Source organism: Morone saxatilis, unplaced genomic scaffold (genome assembly GCF_004916995.1).
Source record: "Morone saxatilis isolate NCDOM2014 unplaced genomic scaffold, NCSU_SB_2.0 Contig20, whole genome shotgun sequence".
NCBI classification, from domain to species: Eukaryota; Metazoa; Chordata; class Actinopteri; family Moronidae; genus Morone; species Morone saxatilis.
Window position 1 is genome coordinate 7,789,381 of NW_023339763.1, and position 21,849 is coordinate 7,811,229.

A 21,849-nucleotide genomic window follows, 5' to 3' on the forward strand; every position below is an offset into this window, starting at 1 on the left:
ATATTCATACTGCTTACTCCACTGTACATGTAGCAACATCTGTAACTGTTGCAGTGCTCCATAACAGTTGGACTCTGTGTCGTCATGACAATGTATCTATGTTCACAATGAGTGTAGCCGGGAGTGCAGGGAGGTTTATTCGAGTTGGGGGCAGGGGTCGTGGTGGCAGTGGTAGTGGTAGAGGTGCATCATCTACCATTTGAAATGTACTGGTGATGATTTCAGGTCTCATCATGTAAATGCATGCTTGTATTCGTCCAGTGCATGTTTTTTTTCATTTCATTTATAATTTAGATTTTTTTTTAAATATATGTATAAATATTATAATTACCAAGTTTGCCTCAGTGATATACAGGAAAAGGAAGATGATACATCCCATATATTTCTGTTTATGTGTGTAGCTATGCAGTGTGCGTGTGTGTGCTTGTGTGTATATCTATCTGTATGTGGCTGAGTTGGGGCATTTGTCCATTGAGAAGGACTGGAGTTTCCATGGAACGTGGGGTGTGTTGGTGAGCATGTCTCGGCTGGGGGCCAAGCTTTGACACAGGGGCAGTGGGGAATCTCTGCAGCCTGAGGAATGTGGAGAATCAGGCGTTTTTAGTTTCATCGTGTTTAGCTGAAATATGGACTGCAGCTGCAGGATTCTGGCCTTTATCTGCTTACTCTAATTACTTGAAAACATTTTTTAAAGACAATTGCAATCTTCAGCAAACACGGCTAATACAACAGCATAACCAGCCTGACAGTGTAATAAACTATAATAAATATTAATAATAATCAAATAAACGTAAGAAAATAAACTATAATAAATCAAACAGCTGCTACCACACCAGGTGATCTGTCACAACACACAAGGAATAAAAACTCAGTGCTGCTTTCCAAACTTTATTTAGTCTTACTGGAAACTGTAGGAGATCTCAGGCTATAAATGTTAATTCTGCCATAAACTCACAACCTCTTTGACCTGTTAAGAACATAGTGACAGAGGAGATTCAGACAGGCTGCATGCTGAGAGAAAGCACAGGTGTCAACGATTGAAAGTGACCTTCACTAGAACTCCAGTATTCCAGTAATCAAGCTATTTTAGGTTGATACATTTTTCCAAGAAATACAGGAAGTGCATGTGTAGTTGTTGTTTATGGGTTTATAAGAAGAACCTCTAAACAACTGGGTGTGAAAAGAACAAATGGATTTAATGGCACTACTATACCGTTGTTGCAAGCAGTTCTTTTTTTGACTAAAGAGTTTAGTGCTGTGACCCTAAACCTGTCCTCTCAAGATTAATAATCAACAGAATGACAGGAGGAGTTCACTGTGGTAGAGTACAAGGATGACAACTTTGAGAAAATTGCTCATCCTTCAAAAAATAACTCACTACTAAAATATAAACAGCTGCATATGGTTTATTACATAAAAAATAATTATTATTCTTGGCTCGAAAAACTGCCGCTGTCTTGTCTCTCCAACAAATCAATCATTCAACAAGAACAAGCCATTACAAGCGTGCGAGTGCACAAGGAACAGAAACATAAACGCAGTACTAAAAGGCCATAGCAGGGTAAACAAGAATGGACTTCACGTCACTCGGCACATGCAAAACATGTCTCTGACGCTCTCCACATCTCGCTGATAGCAGGGCAGCAGAGACAATCAGTCAATTTGCACAACAGCGTCAAATGAGCTAATAATACTTTATTCAACCCTGTGTTATGAACAGGTTGACTTATCCGTGGCCTTTTTAAGACCCACTTGACCCCGCTGTCCAACTGGGAAAAGAGGCTGTGCAAGCACTAGATGAGCAGGAGATCTAGTCTCAGTCTCTCTGCAGCAGCTGTTCAGGTGAACTTTAAAGAGCGCGGCTGTGATTTGAAATTAAACTGATGCGTCAGGCTGAAGAGCCTGATTTAAAATTACCTCACTATGGAGGGCAGCAATTCAAACATTTCTGACCTCATCTACAGCTTTTGATTTTCCTATGTGCTGTGAGCCACGTACAGGATAGGATAGAATAGGATAGGATAGGATAGGATAGGATATTGTGGTTCCAATCATCAATCAATAATCTCATTTTGGGGGGAAACTGCAGCATAAGTTCATATATTAACACTCTCATTTAAACAGCAATGTAGTTTCTGAGCCAAAATAAATGTGTCACTTTACTGATTTACCACTTATCATAGCGAGATGTGTAGTATATAGCAAAAATGTATGCATTAGAAATTTTGCAGGACAAATTTGAACTCTTCAGTGACTTTTATGCTTTCATAATATACTTTTGCTTCAGTTCACTTTATGCTATTATAGGCCCTTAAAAACCATCATGTTGGGCATGAATGTTGCTTTAACAACATCAAAGAAATTATTAGGCTTTAGAGTCCCACAATTTCTGGTGGCTGCAATTTGGTAAATACTTTTATTCAATGAATATTCTTATTCAGAGCTGGGTTTTTTATTTTATTTCATGTATGTGTGGAAAAATGGGAACTAGACTTCTAACCCTTGGGTTATGTGGATTTGCTTCTCTTAGTACTCCTGCTTGCACTCTGACTGCAGACCCTAGCGTAACCCCAATATAGGCTAGTGTCACTTTTATGTACACATGCCTCCGTTAAGTGAGCAGCTTATCTTTACCCACAAGTGTAAGTATTTCTGTGTCAACCCTCCAACTACGTCAAAGCAGCATCAAGCAAAGGCATTTCTTCCAGTTTCCTTCTGTAATGTTCCATGAAGTCAAAACCCCTTAATGGCAAAGGTGGCTACACTTATATTTAGCAGCTGTCTGAAGGTGAGATTTTACAGATATTTTGTTTGTCCTGAGCAATAGCCTTCCTCCTGCTGGCACTCACATATTATTTACTATTCTGGTGCTCGTGGCTAGAGTCGGAGGTAGATAGGGTTGCCACTCAGGAGGCTTGGGTTGCTGTGGACGGCTGCCAACAGGCATATGACTGCAGCAATGAGGGGACCTCAGACAGGGAACTGCCTGCCAGTGTGTGTGTTGCAAGGGAAAGTAGTTGTGGAGACAAGCGTGCGTGCGCACACGTCACAACTAAAATCAGTTTGCGTGTTTTATGAGTACCAATATAGCACTGTCATACAGTACTGACAAGCATGTCTCATCCATACGCACAAGCACACAAACACAATTTTGGAACCTAATCAGTAGAAATTAATGATTTCATACTTCATGTCATCACAAGTAATGATTAAATACAACTACAGAGTAGTTGTGATGCAGAGTTGAGAGATAACTGGGAGCTTCTAAAAAACTTTGGTCACATAAGCTTCCCTAAAAACCACAACCAAAGCCCCAAAGCAAGAACTCCCAGGATGCACTAGTTGCATTGCAACATCTATGGTTTGCAAAAGACAGGTGGGGAACAGTGTGTTTCTCCTTTCTTTTACCCAACATATTTCAACATCTCTTACTGGGCTTAGAATCTATGTTATAATTTTTGTTCATTCACCTAAAAAGGAACAGAAAAAGAACATCTGAGGAAGGGCAGAGACTGTTAGCATCACGCTATCCGCACACATAAACCATGGTGAGCATTAATTATTAATTGCTGTGACACTTCAGCACACGGCATCCGTAACTGGAGCAGAATTACAGAATCCCTTCTCCTCACCTCTGTTACCTTGAGATCCCATAAATTCACCTTCTTACACAGAGACACTAGATGTTCACTGACAGTCAGTGATGGAATGTAACTGTAATGTAAGTAGGTAAATACATTTACTCTGTACTGACCTAATATAAGTAAGTACAAATATTAGTTACTTTTCATTAGTTAATTTTCATTTTGCACGATATCGTACTTTTTACTTTTGTCTGACAGCTTTCATACACTCACTGCATTCCAGGCAACAGTACAGAATTGAGACAGTTTCATAACCAGTTAGTAGTATTACCTTGAGGTAGGTTTAAGTCCATTCGGCTGATAATACTTTCTCTTCCTTAAGTAAGGTTTTGAATGCTGGAATTTTACTTGTTGTCACAGCGTGGTAGTAGTACTTTTACTCAAGTAAAGCATCTAAATACTTCTTACACCACTGCTGACAGTAATCATGTAACCAATGCTATAAAGCCTTTTCTCTTGCTCCTTGTAGCAATGAAAATCAGCATCTGATTCAATATTTATGGAAGTTACGTATCAATGTAATGTCACCAGTGAACATAAGAAATATTAAAATCAAAAAATGCAAGCCCCATTAAATGGTAAATATCTGATAAACACAGTATACTGCTTGCTTGACATACCTTCATAAAAGAAACTCTAAATGATGCCTGGTAGCCCACTAGCTTAACAAACTATGGTTGGAATGAAAGTCACATGCAAAATACTTCTCAGGTTATTAAAGCTGCCCAAATGTTAGTACCATAACATAGTAACAGATAAGTATGAGGACATGGTGACCTACATTACTGGTGTATGTAACTACAATTCAACAAGACTAGGCCTTGGATAAAATTTGCTCCCATGTCAGATTTTATGGTGAATAGATCCATAATGTAAATACCAAGTCTTTTAAATGTAGCATTTATTTCCTGAAAACAGATTTTTAATGTCACACGTTTTCTAAGTCTCCATGATGTGGAGACTTTGCTATGTACCCAAGAGGAGAAGGAGTGTTTGGCCACAGTACATAGAAAATGAATAACACAGTGATGTTGGCTGGAACTGTGTGTTTTAGAGTTTGCTAATAAACATGCAGTAAAAAGACGGTAAACATGCTGGTTTAAGAAATGTGAGCCATTGTGTTTGGCTGTTTTTGTCCCATGGAAAACATGTTGCTCTAATGTATGCTATATTATTGAATCCCTGTGTTATATTGCAGGATAGTCTCAGTTATATAATTATGAAGTTATAAAGTATGTGAGGTCTCCCTATTACAGAGATAAAAAGTTGTTTTAGGGTGTTTATGACATGTTTACAAGTTTGGCCATGAGAGAAATAAGGAAAATACAGATTATGTAAGATTGCTGTCTATGTCATAGTGACTGAATGTGAGTTGTTGCCCAACCTGAACTCGTTAAGACCGTCCACCATTCGGCTGTAAGCCAAGGCCCTCTGGCTGGCATCAGCTGACCGCCGACTCATCTTCATGGCCTTGAGAGTGATACAACACAAACACGCTTTGAGATATTTGGCAATCAAGCTGACAAACAAAGTTACAGGAAAGGTGGAGCAAGGAATTTGTAAGGGCGAACAGTAGGGGGGGGGGCAGAAGGAAAGATGGAGGGTAAAACTGGAAGTCATCCAGGGATTTGACGGTGCCAACAGCAGACACCAGTAAACAGAACCGCAGATATAGAAGGTATGACCATTGACTGGTCAATCTGACAACAACTGTGCTCATTACAACAGCAAAGGTTTTCACTGAGTACTGTTCATATGTCACCGCATAATGAATTTCATTGACAGGCTTATCTCCACAGTGTCAATCAGGGAGGTGATCCAGAATACAAACGCAGTAAAATGATCATCTCCCATTGAAAAGCACAGGGGAAACACACTTCTAATACCAAAAAAATAATCTTTGGGGTATATATAAACATTAATGTCGACATCAAAAAAGGGAAATTAGTGGGTGTATAATCACAGTCTAACACAATTATTCACCTGTTCGATGGAGCTCTTTAGTTTGTTCATGTGGCTTTCAAAGAGAGGGAAGTGGGAGAAAAAAAATTCCTGGAAGCGGTTGTTCTCCTCGGGGTTGGGGGACAGCATGAAGATGACCCCAATGGCAATCTTCTTCTTCCGAGCCACACCGAGGCTTGGTCCACCACTTTCGTCAGACATGTTGAAGCTCTCCTCGACTGACCTGATCAGTTTACACAGGGTAAACAGGAAGTCAGCCTCAGTGCAGAGGCAGACCGATATCACTTCCAAATAACAACCCTAGTACTTTTGCCCATAAAGAAGTTATCTTACCTTACATATTACCTCACGTAACACGTCAGAATACTGAATAATGTGTTTTTTGTACTAATTCAGCAGGTTAATACTATGAACTACTGCTTAGATATGGCCAGTATATATTCTTTATAACCAGTTTCAAAACTTACGCAGAAACGATAACATATGATATGAAAAATCACTTTTAATCTTCACTTTACTGTTGCAGCTGGTAAACAAGATGCTTTGGTGCTGCTGAACTGGAGCGCCTGGGAGATTAGAGCACTCAAAGGCCGACAGCTGCATTTACAGTGACAGGCCAACACAGCATCCTGTCTAGTCACAGCACTGTGAGTGTGTATGTGTGTGTGTGTTTGTGAGTGCATAGCAGCAGAGTGTGTCATTTTCCCAGTTGTCTGCTGGATTCTAAGGAAGCCCTAGGATAAACTTTAAAAAAGCCTGACAAAGGCCCTGAGCAGGGAAGAAAAATGAAGAAGGGGTTGGTGATTGGGAGTCTGTTAAGTGCGCGTTTGGAAAGTTACACAGAAAAGGCCATGGACCTTAAACACACTCCTAAGTGTCACTTTAACTACTCAAAGTTTACTTGTGAAAACCTAGACAGGTATGTGTGCATGTATGATTGTATGTGTCTCACCATCGGGGGAAGACGCCATTTTCCAGGCTGGTGGTTTGGCTACGGAGCCATCGGCGCTGGTAGCTTGATGCACAGCTGCTGGTCAGGGAAGAGCCAGGAGACGGGAAGGGAGTGATCAACAAGCTGCTCAGAGAAGCTAAAGGGAGAGAAGGAGGGATGGAAAGAAGTTTTGGAGGTGGATAGAGAAGAGGAGAGGAGAAGAATTAAGAGAGCAAGAATGAGGAGAAGAAGAACAGAAGAGAACAGGGAACAGATGGAGGGAATGGTGGGTGACAGAAGAGAAAAAGGACAAGAGTGAGTCAGACAAGTGCGTAGGGTTACTCATTCTGAATGACACTTTGTACACACACACTACCGCACAGAGCTAGACTGAAATCTAGAGGACAATAACTGTTCTTACTAAGACAAAGAACTTGAAAAGGGCAAACAAATACAGCACACAAGACACAAAGATACACAAAAACACATCCAAACACAATCACCCCTCTTTAACCTTTCCTTAAAACGCAGTCCCTAAGTACTGGATAGCTTTCATATGAGATCAAATGTCAGTTATTCTGCTAACCGTCACATGCTGCAGTTGTTGGACAACCTGGCTTTACACCAGGCTGGCATGGTAATGACAACCTACCCAAACACACGCACACATAATACAAGCCCTGATCACAAGGTTATTTACAGCCCTGGCAGGAGGCTCTGATCAATGGTCACATGAACCATTTACATGGTGTGTAGAGGTGTGTGTGTGAAGATAGATAAACTTCATGGAGGTGAGTGATTTAGAGTGTGTATGATGTATAAAGAGAAAACAGTGCTGGAGAGCTATAGTAAAAGACAACAGAGGTAGATGGGAGGAGATTTTGTGTCACAGAGGGACGTGTTATGTATTTGTGTGTGTGTGTCAGATAAAGAGCTCTTTAGCCCAACCACAGTGGGGGGGTGGAGGGGGTGGAGAGAGTGGAGATGAGAGGACAAGGCTTGAATTAGAAGCTCATTTACTAGTAGCAGGTTTTGAGAGCTGCTATATTTAATCTGCATGTGACCCGGGTTTGTGCAGAAAGCACAATTCCCATCATACCATTCATGCCAGTGGGACATGGTGGTGTTTGTAGAGGGGGTAGGGGGCAGAGCACAGAAGGGGCAGGGGGCAGTTTCCATTGCACAAGGTTTTCTGGACCGTAGAGGCCCTGTAAACACACTTCCACACTGTCTTCAACCCCTGCATCATCTTCTTTCTTTTTGTCTTTCTGGTTTTACTTCTAACATTTCAGGGTTAAAGGACTGGCAGTGGAGAGAGGAATTGTGCCTCTCTTAGCATCTCACACCTTTCTCACTCTCTTTCCATACACACCACAACCAGCCTCGAGAGGGGGCAACTATGGGTCATTTTAATGAATGGAAAACTGTCTGCATGTGCAGCTGCATGCCACATTAGTGAAGTCGCAGCTGAAGCACCACCAAGTACCCAGTGCTTGTGTAACTGTTCACTCTATTGACCTTGAACAGTGACGTTAAAGCAGGTCATCCATTTTGACCCGGGAAGTGCTTCATTAGCTGAATCACTTATATTTTTGGCAATCCAGACAATGACAGAATGAAGAGATTAAAAAACACATGTGGGAACCTGGGATGTGTTTGAGGATGAGACAAATAACTCTCTAAGTAAGTAAGTAATAGCCCAATCATTTCCTGATTTACACTTGATCTTCTCTGTTCCTTGACAAGAATAAATGTGAACCCAATTCAAAGCTCAATCAGAGGGCTAAAAGTTGTGTTGTGTGTAGGTCAATCCAGGCTTTGTCTCCTAGTCTCATTAACCTACCTGACCTGGCGATGCCGCTGTCCCTCTCGTCGTAGAGCCCTCGGCCAGGCATGTCCATGGGGTGACTGTGGCCTGCAGGAAGGGAGGACGAAGACGGAGAGAGAAAGTAAAGAGTAGGGATGAGGGTAAAGGAAAGGGGTTTGAGAGAGGGCAGAGGGTAGGAAGGTAGATGGGTGTTATAAATAAACAGAAAGGAAGGAAAAGAAGAAGGAAATTAAGAAGTGAAAAGAGCAAGTTAGATGAAGGGAAGAAAATATAGGAAGTGAGAGGGATGACAGACAAAAAAAAAAAAAGAGACAAAAAAACAACCTGTGAGAAACAGAAAATGTAATCAGCTAAATGGAGCACCGGGGCATGCTGAGGATGCTCTTATCTCTACCCAGGCAAAGCCTTGTAGTGCTCTTCTACTCCACAAACAATTATAGCTTCAGCATTCGAACTATAGAAAATATCTATTTGTCCCCATAGAACTGCAATCATTATTCTTTTACTATAAATCCTCTTGCTATTGGCTGTCCAGTGACTGCAGCACCATGAGTAAGGGTTCACAAAGTACATACAGTAAATATTAGGTTGAAAATGTTTGAAATGGACGTTTAATCTAGCAAAAAAAATTAAAAGAAAAAAGACCTAAGGCCAGGCGGCTTATTCAAAACAACCGGACCACCATTAGACTATGAACCACAAAAATAAAGAGTCCAAACACAAGCACGACTCATTCCTGATGATTCTCATGCTGTTAGTGCACCATTTGTTTTTCTTAACAAAAAACAGGAAGTGTAAGAAGCAACACAAATACAGCAAAAAGCACTACTGCTGTAATAGGCTATTGCTCACTGGCTTATTCTCTGTCACTATCTACAGCAAACAGCTGCTACAGCTTAAGTGTAACTTTCTTCAACAGACACCATCATATGGATGTCACCGAGCCTGTTTGCATGTTCTCAAATGTCCTACTTGACAGTTCAAGGCAAAATGGGAAAAATGTCAATGCGTCTCACAGCAGCGAGGTGTGAAAACCTCAAAATGCAACAATTCAATGTGCAGTTGAGATAATAAACGAGGAAGCCTTCAGGAGTGTTGGCATGTGTGTGTATGTATGTATGTATGTATGTGCTCCCCTGTGGAACATTGTGCTTTATAACCATACCAACATTACATAACTGACAGAGCTACATGCCATGCCAACCTAAGGGTGCCCTGGACAGGACTGTGGGTAGGCAGCATGGCACAGGGAGAGGCCCTTTTTCTAAAACTCACCACCACTTCACTAAAGGGCAGAGGTTTTAGGGAGGGAGGAATAACCACTGAGTACTTCTGACAAAGGAGCTCTTTGATCAGCATATCATGAATGATAGAAATGAGTTTATTGTTCTATAGTTCATTATTCTATTGCTGCAATCAGTCAAAGTTGTCAGTTAAACACTTAAAGACTTTGTAGCTTTCTGAATTGTTCTGTCTAGTAAACACACACCTATGTGCGTACTTACTCTTCCTGCTAGAAATCGTCAAGCTGATCAAAAAGATTCATCAGAGATTTCAGTTCATTTCTTTACAGTGATGATAAATGGGCAATGAAGTGGGTGTCATATTATGAGTCTTTGGCGCATGTGTCACTGAGGATTCCCCACTGTGCCCACCTATACTATGCACAGCATTTTAGGAAGTGGGGTTGTGATTGAGATATAACTGGTTCAAATACTTGGACAGAATACAAAGTGGAATATTAAGCAACCTTTTTCTTTCCTTCAAACAGCTACTGCCAAGGTGCCCTTAAACAAGGCATTTCACCACCAGCTGCTGAGATAGAGCGGCTCAGCGGCCCACAGCAGACTGTGTGTAACTGAGTGGATGTGAGTGAGAATGTTACTGAATGTGTACATGCATGCACAGGCAAATGTTCTCTGTATCTTTAAAGGTGTATAAGGAAGAAAACAGAAGCTTAAATACAACAGTCCACTAAATACTGGCAGAAAAGTAAAGATGTTGTCATAGTTGATGGTTAAACCTCACATAAAGCCTATATTCATTGCCCAAGTATCATGGTCACTGTCAAAGACAAGTTAGTGAAAGATTGTGAGTGAAGAACACAAAGAAAATAAGGAGAAGGAACTGCCAAGACTTAAACTAGAACTACAGCCACCGACACCAGTGAGAACCCGTTCATGCCATTTATGCATGCGTAACACACCTGCAGCCCTGGGTCGGATAGTATTGGCAAATATCTTTTATGATTTGTTTGAGGAACCTTCATAGCTGATGGGTGAGGTTCTTTTTACACTGCCATTAGCAAAACAAAGGAACAGAAGGTGTTTGAAGTCATACATATCCCTCTGTGATTTAGTCTTAATGTCTTAAAGCAGGGTAAAGTCTGCATTTTCGCAGTTATTTGGTGCCGCCTGGATTTGAATCCAAATGTTCTAACCTGCCCAAATGAACAATTTTAAGCAAAGACATCATCTTGTTTTTTGAAGAGGCACATACCAAACATGTCTGGTGGGAACCACCTCAAAGAATTGTCTCTGCAGCTTCTATCCGACCCAGGTTATTTGCAGACGTGCTGTGATATTGCATGCTGTGACTACTGCTACCACTTCCAGTGCAAGAATCACCACACGGGCATGCAGCCGATGAGAGTCAAGGTCTGTACAACCACTACTACTGCAATTACAGCCTACACACACGCATGCAACTGGCACACATCAGACATGGCCAGTTTTAAGCGCCAACCTGAAAAGAAAGATGCGCTCTTGATGAGGCGCAGAGGGCCTTGTTCAGAGAAGGCCCGTCGAGGGCTGCAGAGCTGAGAAAATCCTGCGCAGCACAAACAAATACATGGAAAAGTGGAAAGGGAGGAAGAGGGAAAAAAGACAAAAAACAACAAAACATGAACCATGGTTAGTGATTGAGTAAGGAGGAAAGCTAGCTGCCTCCTGTTATCCGACCAACTCAAACAACTGAGTTACAGGAGCTTTTTAGTCTGGAGTGAAATAATGACCCTCATCTGGTAGGTCAGTCAGACAAACAAGAAGGCTGGTATCACTCACAGAAAAGACAGCAAATCAAACAAATACATTATAGCTTTAAGTCTCTGATGTGTTCAATATGATGATTTTTGTTTTTTCTGTGAGGATGATTCACAAAAGGATAGAATTTAAAAAACAGTTTCTTTCTACTGGGAGGCTGTCATACTCTAAGCCAGACAGCAAAGATATGTTAAGTGTTTTATAGGATAATAGTTGATTATGCAAATTTGATCAGTTTGAAAGTTCTTCAACTGTTCACGAGGTTAGTGTAGGGGAGCAGCAGTAAGGGAGAGTTGTGAGCAGAATCTATCCAGCCTGGTTTGTATTCAAACAGGAATGTTAAAAGGTTCAGAAAGAGAAACAAAATCCACTGCTTCCTCACAGTTCTACCAATGCGCTTCAAATGTGTAAACTAAACAAAATACTGAAAATATTCCATACAGTCAAGTATTCCTCCATTAAAGTTGTTTGGGGTTTATTGTCAAAGGGAGTTATAAGCACTGAAAGTTACTGAGGCAACATAAAAAACTAAATAAAATATGAGTATGAGTATGTAGTCGTAGGTGTTCTACAAGTCCCATTAAGAAGAAGGTGACTATGTGTCTGGCTATGAGCAAAACAAAAACAACATTTCACCTACTTACAAATCACGAGTGAACTGAAAGAAAACAGGAGGAGTGGCATTGGTGGGTTAACAAGGTTTGGTGTTGCACTGGGTTTCTCTGGTTACCTATGTTCCCAAGTAAACTGTTGGCCCCGCTGTTTTGATCAGGCCTTAGGGTGTTGCTGTCCTGTCCAATAAACTCCAAGCTGTCCTGTAACCTGTGGGAGATGAAACAGGGAAAAAAAAAAGGAACAAAGTTAGGTTTATGTGGATTATTTTAAAACATCCCACTGCACAATTATATTGAACATAATACATTTGGTAAGAAACTAAACACAACAAAACAACTGAATACAGACTGAATAAACAGAGACAGGCAGAGTGACAGTATCCCCAGTTGACATAAAGGAATATAGACCATAACTGAGACAGATGGAGAGGGGGAGAGGGAAAGAAGAGATGCATGTGCTGGCTTATGGAAGAACTTGCCATAGGAATCAGAGCGAGAAGTGGGTGTGTTTGTGTTGATAAGCGTGTGTGCTTACGTGTTGAGGCTGCCATACACGCTGCCTCCCGTCCTGGCGGTGAAGACCTTACTCAGCATCAGCTGAGGTGGCGATCTGATTTGACGATAGTGCAGGGACAAAGATAAGCATGTGTGCTCAATTCATGCGCTTGTGCAGGTTTGTGTCTTTTTACATCCCACATCAACCTTGTCTCTTCTTTAACCTCAATTCAACTTCTCCTTTTCTTTCTTGTTCTTCTTGTTTCCTTCCGTTCTTTATTCACTTACTGTACTTTACCACACATTTCAACAAAGAAATAATCCCAAAACCCATATTATTATGCTTTTTCCAGTACAGATGTTTCATTTCCACATTAAATGTAAACTTTGACACACGGTCAAAAGGATGCGTTTTGTTTTTATTTCAGTATCAGCTGTAAAGGAAAAAGGCACTGATGCATCCCTATTCCTCTTACCTGATCTGGTGGATTTTTAGTGTGGAACCCTTGTAGCTCATAGCCACAGAACCGAACATCATTTCCCCCAGCATGACCACATCCGACGAACACTTTGAACCCTGTTGAGGAGAGGAGGAATTTTTAATGTTGTTACCCTTTAAGAGCAACGAACTCCAAAGTGAACTGAATATTTTTTTGTCTAACAAGGTTACCTGAAGTATATATACACATATGTATGTGAGCGTTTTGTGTGTATATCTTCTTATGCAGCTGCAAATGTGTGAGTTTGTATATGCATAACTGCAGAGGAATAAAAATATACGTTTCTATCTCAGATATGGGTTACCTGAAAGCGCAGGCCCTGCTCCTTGGTTTCCTTGGTTTCGGAGGTACAAGAGGAGGAGCTGTCCAGGGAACTGCTACTTCCTCCTGTAGGACGGAGCTGGCAGCATTTCCCGAACATCTTCACCTGTCCCTCTGCGCTCTATGGGGTAAAAAAAAAAAAAAGCGTATTATAGGCCAAATGCCATAAACACAGGCTCGTTTAACTATGCAGAAGTTACATCGGAATATCAAAATACACTTCATTTAAAGGAATAATCCTCATATTACACCCATATTTATTTGAGCTTTTGAGGTCAAAGCATACCAGCCACTTCAAACCAAGTACATTCAGCAGCAATAACTAAACATTGCATTTTGGATGTGTTACCTTTCCTCTTCATAAATAAACAGAACAAAAGGAACAATTAATGCAACTAAAATGACCTGGAACCTCTTTTGTGCACACTTGCATGAAATCACCCAGAAAGATACAGACATTTATGTGTTTAGTTGTTAAAAGGGGTTTGTTCCCATTTATGTGGGAACAGTCCATACACGTGGAAATAAATAACAAAGTCAAGAGGATTTTAATGCAGGGGGATTTCAGTTATGGAGGCCTTTGCTAACAAACATAATGAGAAAAAAACAACACCTATAAAAAGTCACATTTTATGTCTAATTTCACCCTGATGCCTCAACATTTTCCCAAGTCCCAAAACCAAAAAGTCACTGGCCCATATCAAGTACACTTCATAATGGAAAAACATAAATGAAGTTCAATTGTTCAGATTGAAAACTACAGAAACCAAACCCAGAGGCACCCATGTAAACAGCAAACTAAAAGCAATGTGAGCTAGATCAGCCTGTGTCATGTGCCTTCTCAACTTGGCAGAGTATTCAAGAGGAATGCATTTGGGAGGGTGGGGAGTGGAGGAGGGGGAGGGTGTGTGTGTGTGTGTGTGTGCGTGTGTGTGAGAGAGAGAGAGTGTGACTATGTGTTTAGCTAGGCTCTGGTAATGGCTCACTTGAAACCACGGTCGCTGCCAATGAGGAAGAGAAAAGAAAGGAAAAATGAGAGGGGGACAAAGAGAAACAGAATGAGAAAGAAAACAGGCAGGGGAAGAAGGACTGTTCTTTCTTTCTGCTCTTTCAAAGCACAATAGTAAATACTGTAGACACGTATGCAACTTGCAACGGTGCTTTTTTATTCTCATTAATCTGAGTGATTTTGTAACATGCTTTCTTATGCTAATGAAGCCAAACTGAATCTGAGTGAGTGTGTGTGTGTTTGAGTGTGTACATGGGTGTATGCGTGTCCGCTGCAGTGCAATGTGAGGTGTGTACACAGAGGCCAGCAGCATGTGACTGCCAGTCATATGACTCTTTCGGGAACTCGTGATCGAGCAGCACTGCAATCATCCCCTCCCTCCCTTTCTCTCTCTCCCTCCCTCCCTCCCTCCCTCTACCACTCCAACTTCATCCCTCTATATTTCCTGCAGCTTTCTTTCTCTCCTTTAATACATCTATCTTCTCTCCTGGACCAGATTGTTTCCTTCGTCTCCACCTCTCTCTTTCCCTACATTTTATCCTTTCCCAACCCCCTTCTCTTCATCATTCTCTCAACTCTTTCTTAACCATCCCATGCATCTCTGTCCATTCCTTGTCTCTCTATTCCTCATTCCTGCTGTTGATCTCGCTAAAATAAATTCCTCTGACTTGACGGAAAAAACAACATAAAAAAGAAAGAAAGAAAAGAAAAAACAGCCATCATGTGATAGAAGTCACACAGTGGCTGGCAAAGCCCTAACAATGCAGAATGCACCAAAAATATTGACATCGGCCCAGGCAGAACTCACACGCTGCACAGACTCCTCTTACTGCATTTCTCTATGCATTATCCTGCGCTCACTTCAAACAAATGTCACTGCATAACCGTACTTATTGTGGTTCTATATATGGCACGAGTCCAATCCAAATGTAGGGCTTGAGTAAAGCCACATGAATGAGCTGAGAAAGTTGCGCAAACTGACAATCCAGTTTTTAATGTCAGGGCGTCACAAGACAGTCAGGACTGTGTATCAGTGGGTATCTGTGTGATGGCAAGCTATGGACATGATAATGAGGCAGGTGGACGGACAGATGAGAGAAAGTGATACAATACTGAGAGCAGACAGAGAAAACCTGGTCATTAGAAAAAGAGGCAGCAAACAGGCAAGTGAGACCGAGTTCACAGAGAAAGAGAGAAAGACAGAGAGGAGGGATGGGCAGGTGTAGAGTGAGAAGCTTAACACTATAAAGAGAGGTAGAGTATGGGAAGGTGAAAATGGAACAAAAACAAATAAAGCGGCTGAGGTAGAGACAGATCTAGATTCTAGATTCGAAGAGGGTGAGACCAGAGCAGAGACAGACGAAGACAGACGGAGAAAACAACAGACAGCAAGTGACACGGCTGTCATGTGAGGATGAAAGAATGCTGCTTACACATGGGCTGTCAGCTGAGGCTATTATTATTGGAGATAAGAGCACCAGAACAAACCAGTCAGGGTCAGACAGAAACGCACAGCAGCGAAAATATTATGCATGTTATTCATAATTAAAAAAGGCTGACAGGTGAAGTATAGGAGAGGCCATACACCCAAAGCTGGTAGTAAAAAGACTTAATTGATATGTTTAAACGTGTTGTTGCACACACCCTGATAAAGACTGCTAAGCTGTAGTAAAACATTTTTTATCACCACGTCTCAGGCTGACACGGGTGTGTTCACAATTAACCAACAGAGTCTCATACACTCATTAACACACACAAGTAGACTACCTGTTTGACATAGAGTAAGATTTTACAGGTGATATCTGCCTTCAGCTTAGAAAATGCAGAGAAAGTAACACTTTAGACATCACTGACCCAGTTGAATAAAATTTAGAATCCTATAAACCAATAGAAACATTTTAATATTAAGAACTTCACAAATGGGACAAAATAAATCCCATCATTTACAACTGCCCTTTTTATAATAATACAAAATAAAAAATGAAATAAGTCATTAAACCAAATCAAATTCAAATCTGTATCATAAACAAAGAACACACCCTTAAACAGGACACATTCTCTTCCTACCACACTTGATCCTTCAGGTCAGATGACTTCCACGGTGGGGCAGTGAGGCAGATAAGGTCCAGCTTGTGTCCTCTGAATGTCAATAAACGGTTACCTGACTTCTTTTGCATGTCACACCTCTGTGACTGCTTGTGTCCGTCTCTCTAATCTCAAGCTTTTAAAACCTTTTTAATGCTACCTTGGATTGAACTGAACAAAAAAAGAAACATTAGTATATGTGACTGAAGAAAGCTAATGAAGACAAAGTATAATAATTAATATGGAGGATAAGAAAAGGGAAACAGGGGAGCAAATGTCCAGGAATGTGGAAGTTGACCACATTCTGCAATATATTTTTTATGTTTTTCTATTAAAGAAATATTTTTAGGTTTCAGACTTTTAAATAAGACCTGCAGCTACTCTACTGCCTCCATTAACCCCTGATATTACAACAAGACCTGGAACAAACAGTCTCTTTTCATTACCATATACTAAACCAACTTCCAAATGACAACACACACACACACACACACACACACACACACAAACACGTGACTCACAGTGATAGGGGTTTCCTCCGTGCCCCTCTTTTTGGCATTGGAGTCGAAGAGGACATTTCTGCCGCGCCTCTCACAGTCCTGGTAGACTATCAGCCTGATCTGACTGGGCTCCAGCTGGGGGATTGGCCAGCTAGATGGAAGAAAGAATACAGAGATGAGAGAGGGAACCAAAGGAAGTGAAGACAAAGTGATGAGAACATGGCAGATGGGAGATAGGTAGGGGCGCCGGAGAAAATAATGCACTGCGTACAAATAAGCTGATAAAGTGGCAAAGATTACTCAGATGAAACAGAGTGAATAGGAAAAGTGAAGAACGATCTCATATTTTTCAACATCTTTCAAGCATTTTTCAGTCTTCCAGGGAATATGCACATTAGAGACAATGAGATCATGCTCCAGCAACAAAACACTTCCAAAACAATCTGGTGCGGTGCAGTACAGAATGAAGCAGTTTTCAGCTTTTAAATTATGAATCTGATAACTCACCACTAACACAATTAATTACTTTCTTTTAACAAAACAATAAAAAAACTTTTCTTTTTTTTACTTTTTCAGACATTACTAACAGAGAAACCGTCATTAAAAGGTTCCTTTGTCAAGGACCGTCTCTATATCCAAAAGAAAATACTTGGCACATCAGAATAAAGAACTATGTCAATGAAAGACTGCACTACTTGATTTCATTAAAGGAGTACTGCACAACTTAGCATTACACTCTGTACTACTGTTTATTGTAAGCCCCATAATGTTACAAAGACTTGATCTTTTTTTATTTCATGCATTCCTCTTCCTTCTCAAAACCCTGGTACCTACATTTTCCACAATGAAACTGGATCGCAGATACTTCGGTTAAATATTTGGGTGTGTTATGCTCGTAGCAGCTGATGTAATGTCAAGCCACTAACAGATTTTTCCCCCCTCCATTTTTAGACTTCTAATCTTTAGACATAATCAATGCTGACACAAGTGGCATCACTTAAGGCAATTTATCAGATTTAAGACAGCTTACTCTGGAGAAACACAAGCTTTATGCAACTTTTTTCCACATATGCAGTAGTACTCCCCAAAACCTCTAAACACACTTTGACACGTAAAAAAAAAAAAAAAAAATCGATGGAGCTTCCCTTTAAAGCTGAACATTTATTGTTAATAACGGACTTTGTTGTGTTGCATATTTTACCCATAGTGGAGTTACGACTATCCAAGCTGTCTGCCAGATATCCGCATGACCAGCAAACTGGCTGCGCTCCAAGCAGGAAGGAAAAGTTAGAAATGATGTTCTAGCAAGCTTTAAAAAAAAATCTCTTCAGGCCTCCCAGTGGGCAGGGGAGAGCTGGCGGACTCCATGCCATAGCTACCATTCATCGATCTCATACCTCAACCAGTAGGGAGCAACAAAGATATGCCAGGACGACGTGCTACCCACCCACCGCTACAGATTTACAGTGTACCCACCCACATAACAAGCAGCCAGTGCAGACACACACTCAGCTCGTTTCTTCCAAGATAGGCAGGAAATGCAGCCCTTTTTCTTTTCTTAACCACGGAATATTTGTGTCTGTGCTCACGTACTGTTTATTGTTTGCATCTTCTCCCTGCTTTACATTCATAAAGTGACACATGTGACAGTCACTCAGTATGACCAGTCTGCAGCTTCAACGCGAGTTGAGTCACCGCTAACACTTTGCTCAAGACAATGAGCCTTATTCCAAACATAACTGTAGACTGTAGAGTCCCTATATCATCATCATCATCATCATCCTCTGTCTCTACTGAGGCTGGCCTCAACTATATCAATCTATATCAAAATTGTGGGACTATTAAAGGAATATCTTATCTTATCTTATCTTAAAAATCAACTACTAGCCAAATTCAAATATATCAAATTGTATCATAGTCTCTTCTCAGATGACTGCACTCATTTTTGAACAGCTGTGCGTTTTCTTTCTTACTCTTGTGACTCGTTTTAAGGACGCAGAGCTCAGCTGGAAAAATGTGATGTCACGTCTCTTTCTCTGAACCAATCACCTGAACCAGTTTTAAACTTAAATAAATAATAGCAAAACATTAACTCTGATTGTTGCTTATTTAATGCCAAAAAATGCCAATCAAGACTCCATTAGTCAACAATCAAATAAGCTGGGGGCTGTTGGAGTTACTAGAGCTTGAAACCAGTTATTGAATAATAATGGATTAGATTTATAGCCATATTGGGGATTTGGGGGATTCAATATTTAACTGTTATAGACTTCAGTGGTGGTACATTTCTTCTGGCAGGAAACACCGCCCAACAGTTAAGTAACCGCTAAGCTGTTTTCACTGGCAGCTACTGCTCCATGGCTGTTGCTAGGCAACCCGTGATTTCACTCAGCTCATCTTATTAATGCTGGTGGTCATCTCAGGTAATATAGTGAAGGATGGTGTTGCGTATTTACTAACAGGCCTTCACCGGGCTCTGGCAGTCCCCCCCCCCTGCTTTTGGGGAAACTCAGTCCCCTGGTTGATTTAGTAGGGGCTATAAAGCTGACAGGGGATTGGACCAACAGATAGACAGTCGAGGATTTCTGTCTGTTCTGACGGATGGATGGGTCGGGCAGATGGACTGAGAGCTAGACCTAATTTTAGCCTTTTATTGTGGAGCAGGGAGAGTCCCCAGACACAAGTGTTTATAGTAAGGGTTGGCGGGGAGGGGTACAAAAGGAACAGTTAAGTCCATTTCACTTGCCAACACAGAGCCCACACCAGCCTGTATTCAAAAACAAAATGATCGGTCGGTAAGCCTCGACAGGGCAGGGAATACCTCTGTGTTGGTGTATGGTCCTGTGTGTGTGTGTGTGTGTGAGAGAGAAAGACAGTCAATGTGTACATTCTCGTGCATGTGACCAGCATTCTTGTTGCTTCTGCAGTGTTAAGTTGTCAAACCAAAGCCATTTGTCACAGAGTAACTCTTTTGCGGCAACACTGTACAGTGAGCCGCCTCACCATTTCTGCATGTAAACATCTCGAGCATTCGATCCTGTAGCTCACTTTGTATTTACAGGCCAGAAGCGCTGCCTACCAATATGGAGCAAAACCACCATCTGAATTTAAATTAGGCTCTGGGGGCATTCCTGCTGTGGCACGGTTGTGTGTGTGTGTGTTTGTGTGAACTGCTAAAATATATACTTTAGCTCCTGTTTTATGTTCTCCAGTTGCTAAAAGTCTATTCATAAAATGTAACGCCAGTCAATGGCCTATTCAGGATATAACAGCTATTTCTTTGAGACAACTATCAGTTCTCTCTCAAACACACATTCAGAGTAACATTCAAGTTGTGTCTTCCTGTAGCTCCATCTGTTCTAGAGGCTCCAATAGGCCCTCATGGACCTAGCCCAAGTATTACTGACCTCTTAGGCATGTAACAAGTTCTCACAAACTAAGCAAAAAATGTCCCACTTGTTGACACTGGTGGAGTCCTCCAATGCAGGTTCTTTGTGCATAGTTCAAAGGGTTATTGGTATTTTAGCCGTTTTATGACCCTATACTCAGGGAATAACAAAGAGTCACCACTGTGAGAAACGTCCAATGGTCTCTGGCCATGCATGCTTGTGATTTTAAGACATTTCAAATGTTCCAAACTTGGGGGTTTACCCTGAATGGGAACTATTCTTGCAGGTTCACAGGCCGATGGTGACAACCAGGCAGTAATCCATAATTCAACGACTGACTTGCTGACCTTGTACTCCTTTCAGACCAATACAGTGACATGTTAGTGATGGATCTAATCACTCAGGATATATCATGTAACCAGGGTTTGCATGGCTTTAAAGGGATTAATATACTACTCAGCTGGTGATTGGCTGTTCTACGGTTGTTCTTCTGCTCTTTTGTTTGGCCCAACCGTTAATGGAAGTGAATGTTTAATCACTTTACAAAAAGCAAAAACATCTTGAGTTGACCCCTCCTGGCTCCTGTCCAAGGAAAGACCCGGCCTGTTAAAAGGGTGACGCGGTGCCTGCCTGGCCTAAATAATGAGCTCAAATTGCATTGTATGGGTCTGGCTCGATGTTCAGCTCATAGGCTTGTGTGTAAGATTAGACATCAGGCGGTTGTTTTAGTCCGTCACATGCCTCTTTGCAATTGGACTACTGCATTTCAAGAGCGGCTTATTTATACATTTGACTATGCTGTTGGTTTCATGTGTTCAGCTTGTGTGCATTGTTGTATGTTTTGGCTTGACACTATGGTCTTCCATTGAGAAAAACAAATCTTGGAGTAATAATGTCTAAAAGGCCCCTTTTTGCAACTATCACTAACTGATTTTTGAATTTCAAAAATATCAAGTTGCTCCAAAGTTACGTGACCCCATTCACTTTTAGGCCAAATGTGTGTGCAACAATTGCAACGATAAGATGTGCCGTTTTCAGATCAGCCCAGAAGAGATCTGCATAATCTGACACCAAGTTCACTGGTCCCTTTGTTTCAAACATAACAGAGAGAAAACCGAGTGAGATGCAAGGAAGAAAAACAGCACAAAAAGACTGAGCTCTTTTATAAGAAACAAAGTTAAGAGTAAAAAATCTTTCTGAAAGTCACAAAGAGCAAAAATAAAAATGTGGTTCACAGCAAGCAAGAGGGAAAAAACAGACAAAGAACAAAAGCTGAAAACAACATATGAAAATAAGAGGGAGAAAGTGCAGCTAACACTGAACGAATGGAGAGAAAAGCTGACTTTAGTTGAAATAATCATGGAAGAGGTGATAGAAAACAGAAATGCAAAAACAAGGACAAAGACGAGGCGAGAGCAAAGGAGGAAGTATCCCATCAGTGAGCTTGTGACTGTCACAGCGCTGACAGAAGAGAGAGGAGAGTCATTCATAAAAGCAGCACATGACTTCATGACTGTTACATACTTGTAC

General features: G+C 41.1%; 1 protein-coding gene across 4 annotated transcripts in view; it reads right to left on the reverse strand.

Moving 5' to 3' along the window:
• The window catches only part of fnip1 (folliculin interacting protein 1), a 40,165-nt gene that overhangs the window by 9,185 nt on the left and 9,131 nt on the right, over nt 1-21,849 (reverse strand). For 2 of the 4 annotated variants that reach the window (XM_035666232.1, XM_035666234.1), the window contains exons 2-11: nt 16,952-17,081; nt 13,320-13,457; nt 12,992-13,092; nt 12,556-12,630; nt 12,137-12,228; nt 11,111-11,194; nt 8,381-8,452; nt 6,559-6,694; nt 5,628-5,829; nt 5,029-5,114 (exon numbers count right to left, since the gene is read on the reverse strand). In XM_035666232.1, coding sequence (XP_035522125.1) covers nt 5,029-5,114; nt 5,628-5,829; nt 6,559-6,694; nt 8,381-8,452; nt 11,111-11,194; nt 12,137-12,228; nt 12,556-12,630; nt 12,992-13,092; nt 13,320-13,457; nt 16,952-17,081 — 1,116 coding nt within the window. The remainder of the gene's footprint in view (nt 1-5,028; nt 5,115-5,627; nt 5,830-6,558; nt 6,695-8,380; nt 8,453-11,110; nt 11,195-12,136; nt 12,229-12,555; nt 12,631-12,991; nt 13,093-13,319; nt 13,458-16,951; nt 17,082-21,849) is intronic. The other 2 variants (XM_035666233.1, XM_035666235.1) reach the window with 2 other exon arrangements.